Source organism: Ambystoma mexicanum, chromosome 3q, assembly GCF_040938575.1.
Source record: "Ambystoma mexicanum isolate Mex_15411 chromosome 3q, UKY_AmexF1_1, whole genome shotgun sequence".
Classification (NCBI taxonomy): domain Eukaryota; kingdom Metazoa; phylum Chordata; class Amphibia; order Caudata; family Ambystomatidae; genus Ambystoma; species Ambystoma mexicanum.
The window spans coordinates 812298590-812317049 of record NC_090926.1 but is presented as its reverse complement, the minus strand read 5'-3'; the positions used below and the strand labels follow the sequence as shown (position 1 = coordinate 812317049).

The following is an 18460-nucleotide window of genomic DNA, read 5'->3' as shown; positions in this document are numbered from 1 at the left end:
AAGTCATTCATCTGAGACCAATTGCACTGCTATTGGTCGAGCGATCATTCTTTCTCGACTAGACTATTGTAACGCCTTATTCAACGAGGCCACAAAGAAAATACTTGCATCCATTGCAAATGCTCCAATAATATGTCTGTATCAAGGGCATTTCAAGATGGGCCTCGCTACATTGGCTCCCTATTGATACCCACATTCACTTAACAGCCACCTTGGTCCATAAATGTCTCTACAGAAAAGCCCCAAAATACCTGAATACCTGCATTTCTTTCCACTCATCCATGCACGTACTCCATTCTGCTAATCAGGAAATAATTGACGTTTTCAGGGTCAAGGGCCAGAGGTTTCGGGAGGGCCTTCCATATGCGGGCCGCACAGGTATGTAATTCCCTCCTGAGTTCCCTCTGCCTGGACAAAAATGTGAACACTTTCCGTGCATCATTGAAAACCCTGGTTTTCAAGTGAAAGCCCAAACCCTCAAGTGGAGTTGGATAGTGTTGAGTCTTGTATGGTATATGTATGTCCCATGCCTTCTTTGGTCGTCTTCTGAGTTTGCGCCCTAATGCCTGTGGATTCTGTAAGGAAGGCATGGTATCAAACAGTGAAGACAGACTCAAGTGATCACAGTTGAAGGGTGTTGAATCTAAGTATGGGAGCAAGCTAGGACCATCAAATAACGCAATCCTAGTGGAGTGTCTGTCAAAATAAAAGGGCCTATACTAATAAACCTATTGCCAATCTTTACTTCTAAATACACATGGTGTGGGACAACAATGTAGGCAAAAAGAAAAGTTCAAGAAATGATCGGTCCAGATAGTTGAGCAGTTGGCTCCTCTTCCCCACGTTTTCATCACGGGACAAGGTGGCACAGTTGAGCTTTGCGTACTCACTGGGTTCTCAACCACGAGGAAACATTTCAAAGCATAGGTATCGGGGCCTTCTGCCAAAGTCTCTCCCTCAATGACGGCCTCTTATTGCAGAGGGCCTGACGTAACAAACAAAACACCAAAGTTCATTTCTTATCAGGATTTTCACATTTACAGGTTCCTAATTGGTCTCCCTCGTTCGGGTTCGAACCACAGATCTCCCTCGTTCAGGCTCAGACCACTTATGCTCACTTTCCAAGCTTTCCACTTTGTATCAAAAACCAAAGACTTTCTATTGTGCGACGGGTTTCGCTTAAACCGTTACACTACCACTTTGATTCACTCCATTTCTTATTCTTAGATGTCACTTCTTGGCTGAATACCTCCATGACCTTCGATTGAGCATGCTCGTGGTGCCGGAACACTATCACTGGCATTGTATCTTTTTTTGTTAAGTTCAAACATCCATCAGTAATTGAGCTTTCCTCAGCGTCTTTCATCACACGCGTTACCAATCGTCGTGCTTGTGCTCCTTATACGTTGTTGTCACTTGCAACCTTGACTTCAACACCGACCAGTCTTACATCAGTCTCCCCAACTCATCGGCTGTGTTAATCTCTTTGGCGCTGCTTTGATCTTGGAGCCATGGATGGTACCACAGCAGCTGCGGCTCCTCGCATACTGGGTCAGCTGTGCAGGACGGCCCGTGTATCTCTGACCCACAATGCAGGATTATTCAATCTGCTTCCCTGGCCTTACGCTTTTTATTCTGAAGGATTCTGGAAAGTAACGGTTAAGGGTATCTCCCTCATTGAGCATCTTTCTTGGTTTGCCATCTTCCTTCCCTTGTTCAGCTAGCATCTCAAACTCTGTTCCTTCCTGTGCTTTGCCTCACGCCTTTTATCTGTGCGGGGAAGCTTAATGGAAGTCGGGTGTGAATTGTTACCAGTAACTGCCTGCCCTTGCCTGACCATAGTAGTGGGACATGCTGGGTACACTGCTTGGGTGGGAGTCTGTTTTCTCTCTCCATGTCAGTGTTTGTGAGGGGGTTAGAGTTCCTATATATCCTACCGGGTAGGATGGGGGTAAAGGTGTTGCAGGGATGGGGATACCCTGTCTCGCCATCGGCGTCTCCCACTCCCCGAAGACCCCTCACCTAGGTGATCCTTCTGCACTGGTCCACTCCCAGGAACTGAATCCAATAGCTATGGCCGTGTCCTGGCCCCCTGGATGACAGATCCCAGAGGACTAGCAGGTGAGACGCCTTCGGGTTTCACACATGTCCGGCGCGGTATAAATAAATTAACAATTAATCTGACTGATACCTGTAGAGTGGAAGATTACATTTGAGATTAGCTAGTGTGCCACCAGATATATCCTGAATGCATAGTAGAAAATTAGTAATATACAGCATCATGTGTGGTTAATTTGTGATTGCCCATCCCATCCCATTCACAACTGGCAGATAATAACCACATCTAGGTAAATCCAACCTACACTGCTCTCTACAAGTGTGATTGTGTTTGCAGTGGGAGTGCTTGAGGAACCTAAACGAAAGCCCCGGCCTGCACTGTGCCGGTCACTATGAGACTTAGTACAGCCTAGCCCCAGTGTCCAGTTTGCAGCACCAGTTAGGAACACCCCATGACCTTATCACACCTGCTTGTCACCACTACTCGACCTCGAAGGCACCATCTATCCAGGCACCACTCCCCGAATGATACCTGAGCTGTGCTGCGATTGCACTTTCAGAGAAAGGTACAACACTCGGAGTCCTATCTGAGTGTTAGACAAAACATTTATGAAGGAGCAGATAATTTGACATTGTCAGCATGTCAATCTGATATTTAAATGGACTGTCTCTTGAGGCCTGTAGCTTACGTGATGGATCTTTCTATTTCACCCGGTCATTGTCTGCTTATGGTGGTCTATTCTTTGAGAAAATAATCTTGCCTCCTACAGGGTGCAGTACAGTTCTGGTTGAACCTTCGATCTCGCCCAGCTTAATCTTTCACCTGGAGAAGAGGGCTTAATCTAACAGGAGCGCAGGGGTTTGGGAGCCACTGTGCAGCAACTGACTCACGGCTGGCCCTGTGCCATTTACTACACACCAGCATCTTATGTTTTCAGTCAAATGAAATTATATTTAATTTATATCATGCTCGTACACAAGTGTTTCAGAGCGCGACCAGGCAAAGGGAGGGGAACAGTGGAGAACAAAAACAACAATCTTACTAGGCCCAGTGACATTGAGAACGTGCATGGGAAAGGGAAAAGGGGGGTGAGGGGAGTGCATGGAGGGGGAGTGGTGGAAAATGCGGAAAATGCGGAAAAGGGGAGAACAGAATAATAAATAAGAATAATAAATAAGAATAATAAATAAGAATAATAAATAAGAATAATAAATAAGAATAATAAATAAGTAAAATAAATAGATCTCATAGTATCTATTTTAGTATCACTGATGTTGCATTCTTTGATTTCTTTGTGCATGCTAACTTTTAGTCACTGCGAACAATTTGGTGACCTCTGACATAATTATGTATAAAGGGTACAGGGGAGCTGTGGTTTTGTTTCTATTATTCATGGTTTGGAATTGCTGCAAGCCTGTTATTTTGGTCCTGCTTGTAGCTTAAAAGAGCATAGTTAGTTTGGCACAAATCGCTTCCAAGTGCCACTTTGGGGTCCCCAAGCCAAATTAACCCATAAACTCGTACTGAAGTTAAGAAAGCAGGATTAGCACATTTATAAAACATTTAAAAGCATATAGTGGACAAAGATTACTTTGCACCTAATGCCGAAGTTAAAATTGTGGCACACCATTTTCAAGGTTCTTGGTACCAAGAGGTGTAGCTGTGGATTAAAGGAGGGACCTGACACTAGGGGATATTTTTCGCTCCCACTAAAAATACCCTTATTTAGAACATTGGTATAAACTGAAAGCTGCTGTCTACTAATGTAATTCTACTACCCATGTTTCCAAGTTGTAGTCCTTGCAAGTAACTATTTTTTTTTTTTTTTTTTAATCTTGAATGGCCCATTTTTCAAATGTCCTTGGGATACATTTCAAATTTATCTGGTTGTCCGCTTTGTGTGAACGTTTGATTAATGGAGTTATGTGATGGGGATATGAAAGTTCATAGTGTGGATGTTTGATTTTTTTTATGTTCCATTTGTTTGCTAAAATACTAGGAATGCCTGGCCACTTACTTTGAATTCTATTTTCTGTTTCCTGATAGACGGAACGTCATTCAAGGTCAGAAAGGAAGAGACACGATTCTTTTGGAATGTTTGACGGTTACGATAGCTGCAGTGAGGATACAAGCAGCAGTTCGAGCTCTGATGAGAGTGAGGAAGAAGTCGCTCCCTTACCAGCTAGCCTCCCAATTATCAAAAACAATGGGCAGGTCTACACGTATCCAGATGGGAAATCTGGCATGGGTCAGTTTGCTCATAGTTTTCGGTTTTTTCATAAATTAATACAGCCCTTTCCAGGATTAAGATGGCCTCTTTCCACAAAAATGTTATATTAAGTACGTGCTCTAGGAATGGCTGGAAATGACTGCCCTATGATTTGAGAATTAAACGGTCACAAAGGGATCGAAATTAAGATTTGAAAAGCATGCGCTAAAAGCAGCTCCTGGGTATATAGCATTAACCATGACCAGGAGCTACCAGGGGGGAACCAGGAGCTAGTACACAGCGTTCTGCGAATCTAACTTCCACTTAAAATGTAAATATTTCACTTTGTACATAATTTGATACTTTGAATGTCGTATGGATGTGTCCTGACGTTTGGTAATGGTTGCACTAACCAGGTTCCTATAGGCAACAAGCACAAGCAGGAACTATACAGCTCCCAGCAATTTCGGCACTCTGACACAGTTCGAACAGTTAATCTGCCTTTTGATGAGCGTTTCCAAAGGCTCTGCTGGGGGGAATTGATGGGTTTTGGAAATCATTGGTGATAATGGGGAAATTGTTGAACTCCGAATGTTATGAGGACTAATTATTAGTCAATGTTTAGGAAAATATCTTGGTTCAAATTAATACAATTTATGGTTTTGATAGATTTCATTTAGTTGTCCAGCATACCCTTTATATTTGGGATGTTAATAGAACAATTTTGTTTAATATATGAAGCAAGGTTGATTATGTCAGAGTAGAAATTTATGCTATTTATTACTCTATTCTGAAAACATAAAATAAGCACTTCTTGCTGTTTCTGGAGTAAATGATGTGCATGCTTTTTGGAGGTACTTGTAGAGTGTCAACTGCTGATGAAAACTTTGTTAGGTTTTTTGTTAGGGTTGGAATGAAAACCATTTCGTGTTTTAACTTTGCATTCATATTCTTTGTGTTTTCTTTGTCATTTTATTGTTGATAGCAACATGCGAAATGTGTGGTATGGTGGGAGTAAGAGATGCATTTTACTCAAAAACAAAACGTTTCTGCAGTGTTTCCTGTTCAAGGAGCTATTCCTCAAACTCTAAGAAAGCAAGCATTCTGGCAAGGCTACAGGTAATGTTCAGTTTTCCATTAACCACATTTTATTTCATATGAACCATAAAAAAGTTGTGAAATAAGAATCAGCTGGAATAATTTGACTTGAAGGCTTCATAATCTTATTTCTCAAATAGATCAATTCAATAACTTGTTTATTTTATGTAGGCTAACTGGCAATAGTTGAATGTCTCATTCTGATGTTGGTGGTGATTACCTAAACTTATGGGCATAGCCAGCACATTAGTGTTAAGATGACTCTTCAGAATTAGCCCCTTGAGAGGGTTCTGTGAGACCACCCTAGTTAGTGAACAGGTTAATTGACACTTGGGTGTAGTCCAACTGTATCGAGGTGGTATAGCAGAGCAAACAGGCAGGACCTGCTCTTGGTCTTGCAGTGCTGCTTCATCAACTTTCACATTTAAGTTTTTTTCTCAAGCATTTTTAAACCCACCATAACTTTGCTGGTGTTTGTTAAACATACCTTTGAGGAATTTGACCATCCGCACAGTGGGTGTGTGCTCGCCTGTTTTAAAAATTAAATGGAATGATGGTAGACCAACCTCAGGAAAATGTGTGGGGCTAATCCACACTCATTTGCCTATGCTCACAGCATGGCAAATGCATAAACCTGTGTACTCTGGGTGGACTCAGTTTACAGGCCTAGTCCGCCCTGTCATATTTAGTTGGGATATGACAGCAGGAGTACACAATGCATTTCCAGAAAGGGGGGTGCAAACCTTCCCCCTGCCTTGGCCAGCCTGGTTAACTAGCAATGGCTCTATTGACTGGCCCTTCTCTTTTGTTGGGCTCTGCAGCTGGTGGCAGCGTTTATCCTATGGATAGAGTGTACTTCAAACAGTCCCACATAGGGCCTGGCTGCAGAGACTAACAAAGGAGACGGGGAAACCCCAATAAACTTTCATATGCAACTGTCAACCTGAAGCTAGGTCCCGCCGTAAGTATCGATGGCAGTGAACTGTCCTGTCTGGGACTTCATGTTTACAGTTGTCCACCCCACAGGGGGACACCATTCATAAGGTACGAGAATGTGGTTTGCAGGAGTCTGAGAGTCTGGTCTCGCCGCAGCTTCAAGGGAGACCTGCCGCTTTAATCGGGAACCACAGAGAGCTTGGCTGACAAGGGAGTTTACATACTAGTCTTAAAGAAGTCCGATTACATCCTAATGGTGCAAATACAGCTGACACTCCCTGATTGCTATGAAAAAATTAACCCCAACTGTGTTAAGAAAAGCATCTGACCATCCCAAGCACTAATTGCCAAATGGCACAGGACAACATTAATCAGACTCTGAAAAGGAATTCCTAAGCTTAGAACACCCCAAAATACCAACCGTTTACTTCTTAGCGAAAGTACACACAGTATGATACACTACCAGAGGTCTGTCCCATAGTTGGCGGGAAAGGCTGCCGAACGGAGACCATGTCGATATACATAGTCTTAAGATCAGAGGTGTACAAAATCCCATCAAACATCAGGGACACGATGCAGGTACTAGACATCCTGAGTAAAATTGAATGCGAGAAACATTACCTACTATGTACCATGGACGTGAAAGCACTCTATAGCTCTACCGAACAGAGTCTGGCACTGACCACAATTGATTTGATTTTCACTTCAGAGACAAATCGGCATCTTTCGCCATGCAAATGGACATGTTATAGGAGTATTTAGCCTTCACACTGGAAGGCAGAATCTTCCTTTTTAACACTGACATGTATAGACAAAGGAAAGGAATGGCAATGGGAGCGAGTCATGCACCATCCCTTGCAGACCTCTTTATGGGTGTTTGAAGCACAACATGTGTGCACTCACCCAGGCTTTCTGAACAAAACCCGCACTTGGATCAGATACATTGATATCTTCATGATCTGGAAGGGCACTGAGGACGAACTACTTGGTTTCAATCAGTATCTCAATGAAAACAGTTTCGGTATAGAATTGACATTACAAAAAAAGTAACAAAACAGATCACATTCTTAGACCTCAGGATTGAAATTATAGAGGAGAAAATTGTGACAAGCACCTTTAGGAAACACTCTGAGGTCAATGCTACATTACACCCACCAAGCTGTCATAAAAAAAATTAGTACTTACCAGCATACCCAAAGTGGATTTCATCAGAGCGAGAAGAAAGTGCAATTTGGACACACACGATCGGTAGGAGGCACTGACTGTAGAGCACAGATTCACTGAGAGTCTACTCTCGGGTATATATAGGGAATGCCAGAAAACAGTTAGACAAGCTGAAAAGGGACACCCTACTAACCCCACAAGAGAGAAACGCACAACCTGACAAAACAACCCTTTTGATTACCAGTTACGCTAGAAACAAACAAGAGATACAAACAATCTTCAAAAAACACTGGCACAGTCTACAACTAGAGGAGGACCTGAATGACTACAAAATAGATTGGCCAGACTTTGTATACACCAAAGCACCCACACTCCAGACTAAACTCACTCCTAGTTTTATGAAGGAAACCATCACACAAGTACAATCCGATGTAATAACATGACTAAAACTGAAGGGCTTTTACAAATGCACGACATGCACAATGTGTAAGCACGCTCTTAACAATGTGAAAACATATGTAACCAAAGAGGAGCAAAAACGGATAATAGAGGATTGGATCAATTGCAGAACGAAGTACGTAGTTTACATACTCACTTGTGTCTGTAACAAACTGTATGTTGGCTCAACCATTCAAGAAATGTGAATAAGAATGAGAGCACCTGAATCTGAATGAGAATGACAGAACAGTAAAGAAACATCCCCTCCAAGAACACTGGCCAACTAAACACTAAATGAAACTTAAGTAAGGAATCAGATTAATGGGAATAAAACGCATTCGACAAGACGTCAGACTTGGGAATCGAGAATTCTTCCTTGGAAAGGAATAAACCTGAATAATCTGCAAACTACAAACTACAAAGTACATTAACATAAACAAGGAAGATGACATGCAGGTCTTTTAATGAATTACCATGGGGTACTTCCTACTGTATATACACAGTCAACTAAACCTAAACATGGGAGGATGCAGCCCTAAGATGCAGGTTAGGCACTGCCACATGCAAATGGCAACCGTCGCTTGAATTGAAATAGGAATGCATGAACATGGGAGCATATTATGAGTACTGGTGTATATTATGGCACCCACATACTAAGAAGTAAAACAAACCCTGTGGCCCACACTGGAGTCAAACCACCTTTACCAATCCACAGAAAATGTATCTCCGCCACCCTACCTGACCCAGCAATTCCTCACTGTCGGATCCACCGCACTTCCCAACTACATAGGCAACTAAATAGGCCATAGGTCTCTAACCCAGGACACACATTCCTCACGGGTCAACTTTGGCCAACCCCAGTCACTTTGGAAAGATGGGTGCGGGGGACATCAAAGTAAATTCTGTAGGGCTTGTCACCATGATGACCAACAAGCTTCTGGCATGACGGTAGGTCACATTGCAGCGCAACTGGATGTCCACCAAACGTGATGAAGCTTACCACTTGACTAGATTAGTAGCCTGAAGCCAAGATGGCGACACTCAGCCGCAAAACACTGTAGGACACCCGGAAGCACAGTCGTGAAAGAATTATCCTGAATTCGCTAATAATTAACATACGCTCGCTCCGTTTTTTCCGATCCAAAGTCCGGACTGGTTGTCTGTATTCCCACAAACCAGCCTGCACAGCCTCTAGACAAAGTACGTTGTCCGTTATAATGGCCTCACGTAGAGGTTTCTCTTCCCCACAGGACCCACTGCATCGCCCAGAGGAACTCTAAGGGCTTTGCCACAAGTTAGACGAACAAATATATGTAGCCACCTGAGGCCCATCTACAATAAACAAGGAAGGAACTGTACAATATGAACTCAATCCAATAAGGTTAATCAAGCACCTCCACAGACGGCCGCATAATTAATCCGTCCCAGCACTGTATATCTAAGGACCTTTCCTTTTTCTTCACAGAACTCCATCCTAACAATCCACCCAAATCGAGGAAGGCGATAGGTACACTCCTGACTTGCCCCAGCAATAGCTGGCCAAGCTCTAATTTGACACATCTGGTATATACCACACTGCCCTCCAAGCTTTCCCATCAGTTAGGGCCTCACTAATGGCTGGCATTACTCGACCACACCAGCCATATCCCGCAACCACAAGCACCGGCACACACCACCCACACATCACATCAAGGCACCCCCGAGTCCCCATTGTGGCACATCTGCAGGACCTCCATCTCACCACAGGGCAACCCAAATGGGCAGCACCGGCTACAACAGCCATGGTTGTGGAGCACTGTCCGACTTGCTACGATGCCAGCACCCAGGCTCATGCTCTAATTAATGTCTGAAGTTAAATGTGCACCTAGAACCTGGGCACCCCCCCTACGTATCTCCCCTGAGTATCTCCCAGGGAACAGAGGGAGATACCCAATCCGGAGGACCCTCTATCCGCTCCAGGACCTGTATCCAGACAACACAAAGCGTGCACTGCTATGCTCTGAAGCAAGATTCTTGGGTGGGAATTGCCAGAAGGTCTCTGAACCTGAAACCAAGGACAAAGGCAGCTGCTTGCAACACACTCCTCAGCTTTGGGCCACCTGCCATAAAGGACAACATGATCCCAGTGAAGAAGCTGGGAGAAGCGCCTCGACCAGCATCTACCAATGTCTGCTTTAAAGGTCCTTTTCCGGCCAGTCGAGTTCCTCAAGCTGCAACCGATTGCAATGCTGACTGTAGTTACGCTGCAGTTGCTTAAAGACACCAGGGACGTCTCGACCAGTGCTTCAGAACCGCCCAACCAGCACTGAGATGACGATTCACGATCCTGAGCTGCCGTGTAGGCCATCCTGCAGCCATTTGTCCAGCTTTGATCGGCAAAACCGCATTGCCGCCTGATAGTCGCAGCTGGCTCCCGTCTTGAACTCTGTCATTAAAGCCTGCCAAGAGCCCTGAAGCTGACTCTACCCTGTTGAGCACCAAGAACACCTACAGCACAAAGTACATTATGGTTCTGGTCCTTCTCCGAAAGACACTAGAGACATTTTAAGACCTTTTGCTCCTGTTGTTCTGAAGCAAAGTAACCTTGAATTGTTGCCATTATTTACCATACCGCCTACCCTCTTGTCAGTATACAGAGTGCATATATTTTCCTTATCCTCTGTTCCTTTACAAGCTGGCTAGAACTGTCTGTTGTAATAATCAAGTTGATATTTTCATGCAACCTTGACGGGACAGTCCCTTTTTATCAGTGGGCAATTGCATTTTTGCTGTTTCAACTAACCAGCCTTTTGGAGATGAGCCTTCCGTTCACGTTACCAAAATTGGACACAAGGTTTATAATTTGCTTGTGTTTCCAATCTGTTCGGATCCCTTCTGGTGTACAAGAGGTGTGGGGCTGATTTAGAAACAGATATTCATCCCTGGACCAGTGGTGCCCCGGAAGTTGATTTGTCATAATACCCCGATTGTCCAACCAAAAGGCTGTAAAGGCTATACTACACCGATGATCCTAATAAGGACAAAACCAGTTTAATGGTTTTTAACTTTAATGCATGTTGTGGGTTGTGTGGCGGGTCAGAAGGAGGCGGACACTTAAAGGACATTATAACTGGTGTTTTTTAAAATAAAAACTTGGCCTATCCTCATCTGTTGCTCGAGGGGTATACCCGCCTATATAAATTTAAAGGTGCTCGTCAGTCGTCGGGAAGTCCCAAATTAATATCTCCACAGTTCAAAACTAGTTGTTACTGACCCTACCACTATTTTAATTAACTTAAATTAATCTAGGAGAATATCTTCCCTCGTCTGGTTATCTCTTATGTCAATGTCTCTTCTTAAGCCAAAGTTCCCTTCAGTAAGAGATCTTCAAATAGTCTCTTGCCACCTTCTGGACAAGATCTTGTAACTCTTTACAATGTACTTGTTTCACAGTCCTTTGTATCATTCATTATTATACTTTGATCCAGGTTTATATGCCTTTCTGACTCTTCTCCTCTTACTCGGTTCGCTTGATTTCACTTCCCATTCATATTTATAGACTACTGTTTTTCTCTACTCTTTATTTCTTAAAGCATGGGGTACTCTCCCCTCTTCCCAGGGTGTTTGTGCCCAGTTCTTAATACCTTCTCTTTCAGGCTTATTAGTTATTCTCTTGATCATATTAACACAGTTCCACTTAAATGGCTTTATTTTTAGTATCTCTTCGATTTCACTGGGACAAGTTTCTCCTGCTCCATAACTATGCCCCGGCGGCCTCGCAGTATTCCCATTCTACCCGTTACCTCGATCTGCAGGGGAATGCTCTCAGATCTTGTGCTTTTGTTGTCGTGCCCTGCACTGGGTCCTCACTCTTGTTGTGGCCTGGTGTGGATGCGAGTCGTAGGGCATCTTGTTGACTGCCCCACTGGGTGTTTTCGGGCTGTCCGACCGGCACACGACCCACCACGTCGTGGTCAAGCCATCACTGGGATTAGGATTCCTTCTCATCTGGTGCATGCTGCTTGGAAACTCTGGGCTGCCAGTGTTTCCCTCTGATGCTCGGCACTCTTCAAAGTTGCTGTCTCTGTGGCTCCCCTCGACTCCACCTCCTCCATGTGTCAAATCGTCACAGGGTTTCCCCTGCTTAAGGTCTTCTCTGTGTCTGTACTTCGTCTCTCCTCAGCAACCTCTTTCCAGCATACTCGCCTCGGTTAAATGAACATCTCTCCTTCAAGAGACTGAGCCTCCTCCTTGGGCATAATGGGATATTTCGGTTTTGTCTTCAGCCAAGGCTCTGGATTTTATAATGTTCATATCTGATAGTCCCACATATTCTACTATAGCGGTTCCTCACAGGAACAGGAGTGCTTGTCCCCTAATGGGGTCTCTTCCAGTGAGGTCCCACTTGCCCAGACCCCTTGGAGAGTCATGCAGAGCGGGCTAACCTCCCTAGCCTCTAAGCAGGAGGCTCCCTCTTGTGCAGAAGGGACGAATACCCTTGATTCGTAACGGTTGATAAAAGCTATGTTTAACGTAGTGCATATGTATAGCTCACAGTTGGGTAACTGGCAATGGGTTACACATAACTTTAGTAGAAACAAAAATAGTGCGACAGATGTTGGACAAATCAGACCTTAGAATGTAAAATTATAAGGCACTCAAGCACAATATACCTAGTCTTGAAGCTTATCCATGGTCTCTGGAATTCTTTGGGTGTCCCACAAAGGTTCCTGAGAGTCTATGAGAGGCCATCCAGCTAGGAAGTCCAGGAGAAAGAAGGTATTTGCTGCAGAGCTAAAGTAGTAGTCGAATAAGTGACTAAAGGCCCATTGTAGAGTTCTGTAAAGCAGCTACCTACCCTTGGGTCCAAGACGATGACCCCCAGAAGTACTGACTGACACCACCTCCCAGGGCCAGCCTTGGATAGCACTAAGGTCATGGGGGATGGGCTATTTAAGAGATGTAATGGATCTCGGGCCACTGAACCCTCAAAAGTAGGCACTGTCCATTTTCTCTTTCAGTTTGATCCCGATATGTCAGCCGTTGTTAAGTGTCTGGTCCTTGACTGTTTCCAATTCGAGACTCCATTAATTTGTTGGATTCGGTTGTTTCTAAGCAGGTGTGGGTTGGTGTGGGTGGTGGGGGGTGGGTTCTAATTGTGGTTTTATTGAGGATATTGTTGGTGTATTTTTTGTGATATGCAACTTTTGTCTGGAAAATGTTCAATACAAAAGTTTTTAAAAAGTAGACACTGTCCCAGGAGACAGTTAATCGATGGAGACTTGTCTCACCATGTTTCTAGTCTGATTCCAAGTTGATCACAGCAGTTGTCTTTTGGTTTAACTGGAGATCTTGTACAGTTGGTTGAACCACCCAGGTCTGGTCCCACAGTGAAAGAGACCCTTGCAGATTACTTGACCAATGCACTATTTGCATTTACTCGTGTGGGATCAGGAGGAACCGTGTTTGTACTTGTGGCTCCTCTTCTGGTGAAGGTCAGCTCGGCGGGTTTCCAGCATGCAGAAGAGCCCTGTAGATTTTGTAAGGGTGCAGAAGAAGGACTCTGACTCAAACGCGGTCTGTATGGGGCTAAATGCTTTTATTAAAGAATAAATTAAGAGAAAGCTCATCTTTCCTGAAGATCTAAAGTGTCTGTCAGGAATGTCTGTTAAAGTGAAAAGTGCCCGCCGTCCTGTGTCAAGAAAACCTTACTTCTGTCCCTTGCACTATAAAGTAAAGAATAAAGCAGTACTGTTCTAGTCCCAGAAGAATGCCTCCCTTCTCCTGACGTTCCGTCTCACATATCCTGGGGCGATGGCTCCGCTCCCCCGGCCTATTGGATCTTCCTCTTTGTCCTAGTTACAAGGAGAATTACTCCCTTCTTCTGGTACTCCTAAAACTGTCTCTTACAAACGGAGGGGGAGAGAATGACTAATTTCCCCTGGTCTTCTCTTCACTAGGTTTCACACCCATAATGCCCAACTCTGAGTGTTAGGCGGGTATGCCACCCTGGCCTCCCTTCTTTAATTTGGCCCACTTGGTTCACTGGCATGATCAAGATGACTCGCATCACTCTCTTGGTTTTGGTCCCAGACTTGGGTTTCTCTTCTTTGATTTGGCCCACTTGGTTCAGTTCCCGGCCAAGTACTGCCATGAGGAAGATGCCTCGTGTCGCTCTCTTGGTGTGGGTTCATGATCCTTGTTTCTTTCACCTTCTCTTTGTCCCCTTGGCTTCTTCACTTGCTAAGTACTGACATGAGGGGGTATAGTCCTGCTTGTTATAGCCATACATGGTTTTTGTCTTCTGTACGTTCCATCCACTACCAGTCCCCTGCGCTTCTCCCATTACCTTGCATGTTCCCGGGATGCATGGCCGGTTCTTCCTGGGGTCTCTCTTCTACTCTGTATGCTACATGGGCATCTCAGTGTCTTGGTACCTTCACCTCACAGAGGTGAAGGTACGTCACCATCTGCCAGCCTCCCATTACCATCTGGATGCCGTTGGGTAAAGGAGTCTCATTGTCCCCTCGACTCCGCAAGTGGAGTGCTCTCGGCTCTGTCCTGGCCTTCTCTGTGTCTCCGCCCGTCTTCACGGTCACTCGTCCTGGTTGTTTGTGTCTTCCTTATATCTAGTTTTGCTTTGTTTTTTATGGCGTAGGATGAACCACACCTCCGGAAGTGTACACTGCTGCAGTTCCTTCTTGGTATTACTCGTTCCTGTGTCCCACCTCGTCCCAGTACTTGGATAACTTATGTTCCTGATGTTTTTCTTCATCTCAGTACTTTCCAGAAACTTTTGAAGTAGACTACCTCAACAGTTCATGGGTCTACTGTCTGCATAGAGGTTAGCAGGAGAAGATGCTCGTGTGTGTGTGGGGGGAGTTTGATGTTTTCATAAGGGCTATACCTTGGATCATCGTCCTCCCTGGGGCCAAGGAGGTACCTCCCCATTGCATCCTCCCCAATTATAACACCCCCAGGAAGACCTTCGGGTAGGGGCCTCGCGTCCTTTGGTTCTTGGAAAGGGGCTCCCTCCTGGGGAGAAGTGACGCCAACCAAAGGATCGTCACAATGCCCATGAAGAGTCAAGCCATTAGGCCAGAAGGAAGTAATTCCTGTTGTTGAAGCTAGGTTTACGCTTCAGTTTCAGGTGATGACACAAAGAGGCGATTTCATTAATTGGCTTGCAAGTCAAGGACAAACGGCATCCTTTGCTGAACAGTACCCCACCTAACTGACCAACATGACCTGCCCTGCAGACCACGTACCTTTTTATAGGTCTTTGGTCATCTGATTAGTGAATGTTCGAGAATTGTATAACTGGGCCTTCTGACACACTACTTCTCGCCAAAAGCCTTTCTGTTGAAGCAGATCCCAAACGGGGGGCATAAATCCCCATCCCCGTAATAAATTGCAGTTTCTCCTCCTCAAACGAGGGGCGCTGGTCCTCCACCAACGTGATGCGGTCCAGTGCTGAAAAGCACCTCTTTCTCATCTTGTCCATACCAGTTCTTACAGCTGTATGAAGACCGCCGACCTGGTCCTAGTATCCTGGGCTAATTGGAGACCTCCAGGCCTTCATCCTTGTGAATTTGCGAATGAGTCCATAGTCCAAACAAGCATTGCCAGTGCAAATATGAGAGGTGGACCTAATAAAAGTCAGCTAGAAAAAGAATTGTAAAGATCATGGTACAATAACATTGCTGGAAAGTGGGGGGTGGGTTCGGGGGCCTTGCTTATTATATTCATTTTAAATGGCTGACATTGCATGGAAAGTCTCACGCCACCTCCTCTGCAACGCTCTACTTTATGAATTAAAATGATTGGCTTTCACATCTTGAAACAAATCTGGAGTGAGAAAATGCAAAGATGCACACTCCAACAACAACAAAAAATGCGATTGACCTCACGCAGCACAGTTGACTGGTTGCTCAAAGGGACTTCCCTGTTGAACGGGTGAGGTTTGTGATGCAGGAGAGTTGGATCAGCCAATGCTGGTTCCTGCAGCAGTCCCCTATGTCCCTCGTCACTTGTATCTTTGGCATGCTGAAAACGCAATGGTAAGAATTTTGGTGGTAAAGAGCTGAGACGGAGAGTTCTGGGATGGATTCACCGTAGGCACAAGATTAATCTGTGGTGAAGGGTGCCTGGCAGAATTGCAGCAGGATTTCCCTAAAGAGGCTTGAAATCAGTAACCGTATCTTGGTGTGTTAGGAAATATATATATCATTGTTAAAGGGACGTTATGGTTACAAGTAAAACCAAAAACCCACTGAAATTCACCAGTTATGGTAAGCTAAACCATAACTCGCGCCACCACTGCGCACTACTAAGAATAACACCCATGACATCAAAGATGACATCACATATCTGGCCCACTTGTTTTTGTTCACTGACTCATATAGGCCAGATGGTTTTGTTCACTGACAGTCAGAATATTAAAATTGGAAAGGTGCTATATATCTAGACGTTAACCTTGTCATATGTTCTTAAAGTACTTTCCTTAGGGTTTGGTCTCAGCTCATGGTGCACATACATGTGGAAATGAGCAGACCTCAAACACACAATTCATTTGTATACATGAAGACAAACTTTAATGTTATTAACATTTTCTGATTATGTTGTTTCTTTCGTCCTTACTTTAGTTTCCATGTATGTGCCTCTGATTTGTATGCATTGTGGTTCTTCATATGTATTGTTTGTACTAGCACAAGTGTTGTAAGTCTTGAATTGTTAGCTAGTTATTACATGTTTAACATTACTCAAAACTCTTAATAAGGTAGCATTCATTATTGTACTAGCCAAAATTACAAGATTATAAATATTGTACTTCTATGGTGCATGTTGCAGTCATTGCCTATGTTTATATACAATTAGGTTTCTGTATTGACAACAACACTCCAATACACTCCAATACAATGATTTTAGATGAGTACATTCTTTAATAGACTCATGATAGGTCTCCCAATCACCCCTGACACCTTTGTGATGTCATCTTTGATGTCCTGGGTGTTAGTCTTAGCAGTGCACGATGGTGGCGCGTGTTATGGTTGCTTAGTTGACCAGTACAGGCCAATTTCTGGGGGTTTTCGTTTTACTTGAAACCATAATGTCCCTTTAACAGCGTTTTTCAGTGACTTTCATGGGTTTTTACCAACTTACTAATATCATACTTAACCAATATAGCAATATTTTTGTCCAATTTATCTAGTGTCTCCTGGAAACTCTGCCATTTCCCACCTTCTAGAATCATTTTTATCACTTCTATACAACTGGTTTTGCATCCGTAGACGTTGACGAATGACTTTGCAGTCCTTCCGTACAGTGCCACAAGACCATACGCTGGGACGCCATGATGACTTGTCTGAGAACCCGTCCGCATTTCACGATGAGATCTGTGCTTCGCGGACAGTTCAGAACTGCATTTTCTACTGATCTAGGAACTTTCATCTTCAAAATGTCCCTTGCGTAGCTCCTAAACCTATTCCTACTTATCCATTAAAAATCTAGTACACAGTACATACATTTAGCAAAACTGCTATTAATCTTAAAATGGCATCAGCTAATGCCATCCCTCCTCCCCAAGATCCACCACCACTGCTGTAATCAAGGAGCAAGAAAAACACTACCCCCTACCTTAGAGCAACATTTTCCCCTACCCACCTGCCACTCCATATTAGTGTTTGGTGCCTCTTCCCTCATTTCCCTCCCTACCTTTCGTTCTAAGCTCTGCTACCAAAAAATAATACATCTGAATACAACAAAAGAAATGTTCCCTTAGGAACCACCTTTCACAGTTAAAAAATAGAACTAAATAAAAAATGTATAGACTTCATCTAATATACATTTCTCAGTAAAGTACATCGACTCAATAAGATTTTCCCACATTTCCATTTGCAATTTGTCCTAGGCTAATGGGAATATTGTGGCCTTCATCCCCCGTTCCAGGGACTGGAAGAGTGGATACCGGCCCGGCAGCCCAAGTTATCAGCCTAAGGGATGCAAGGGTGGATAACGAGGTCTCCAGACCATTAGCCCCCCCATTCCAGCCCCTGTAATGGGGGATGAAGGCCATTGGCACCCTAGGTTCCCAAAGCGTGCGGCGGTCTGTTGTAGGAAGGAAAATCCTTTTCCAAGATGGCCACGATGGAAAGGGAAGGCGGGGTTCCGTACAGGGCCCCTCTTCGCTTTCCATGGCAGCCTGCAGATGGTGAAAAGAGAATCCTATGACCATATTACCACAAGCACATTTTTCTTCCTTTCAAACCTATCCCAATTTCGAATAACTTTACCACAAAGCCAGTCCCAGGTAGACATGGCCACTTTAACCCCATGGGTTGTCCCTCGTGGCCATGGGCAGTAGCCAGATTGTCCGGATCATGTCCTTATTCCATGACCCGACAATCTGGCCACTGCCCATGGCCACAGGCTACACCTCGGTCACCAAATGTATATCACTATTTTTTGTACCTACATTACAACACTTGTCAAAAAATCAAACACAGGCCCACCTACAAAACCATGCTTTTAGGCACTTGCCAATGCTCCTTACACAAGTTTGCTGGAAATCCACCCAT

At 44.3% G+C, this 18460-nt stretch overlaps 1 protein-coding gene across 5 annotated transcripts in view; it reads left to right on the top strand.

Annotated features, from left to right (window-relative positions):
* Positions 1-18460, top strand: part of MBTD1 (mbt domain containing 1) — a 1870500-nt gene that overhangs the window by 164199 nt on the left and 1687841 nt on the right. For all 5 annotated transcript variants that reach the window (XM_069654918.1, XM_069654914.1, XM_069654913.1 and 2 more), the window contains 2 exons: positions 4106-4307; positions 5254-5387. In XM_069654918.1, coding sequence (XP_069511019.1) covers positions 4106-4307; positions 5254-5387 — 336 coding nt within the window. The remainder of the gene's footprint in view (positions 1-4105; positions 4308-5253; positions 5388-18460) is intronic.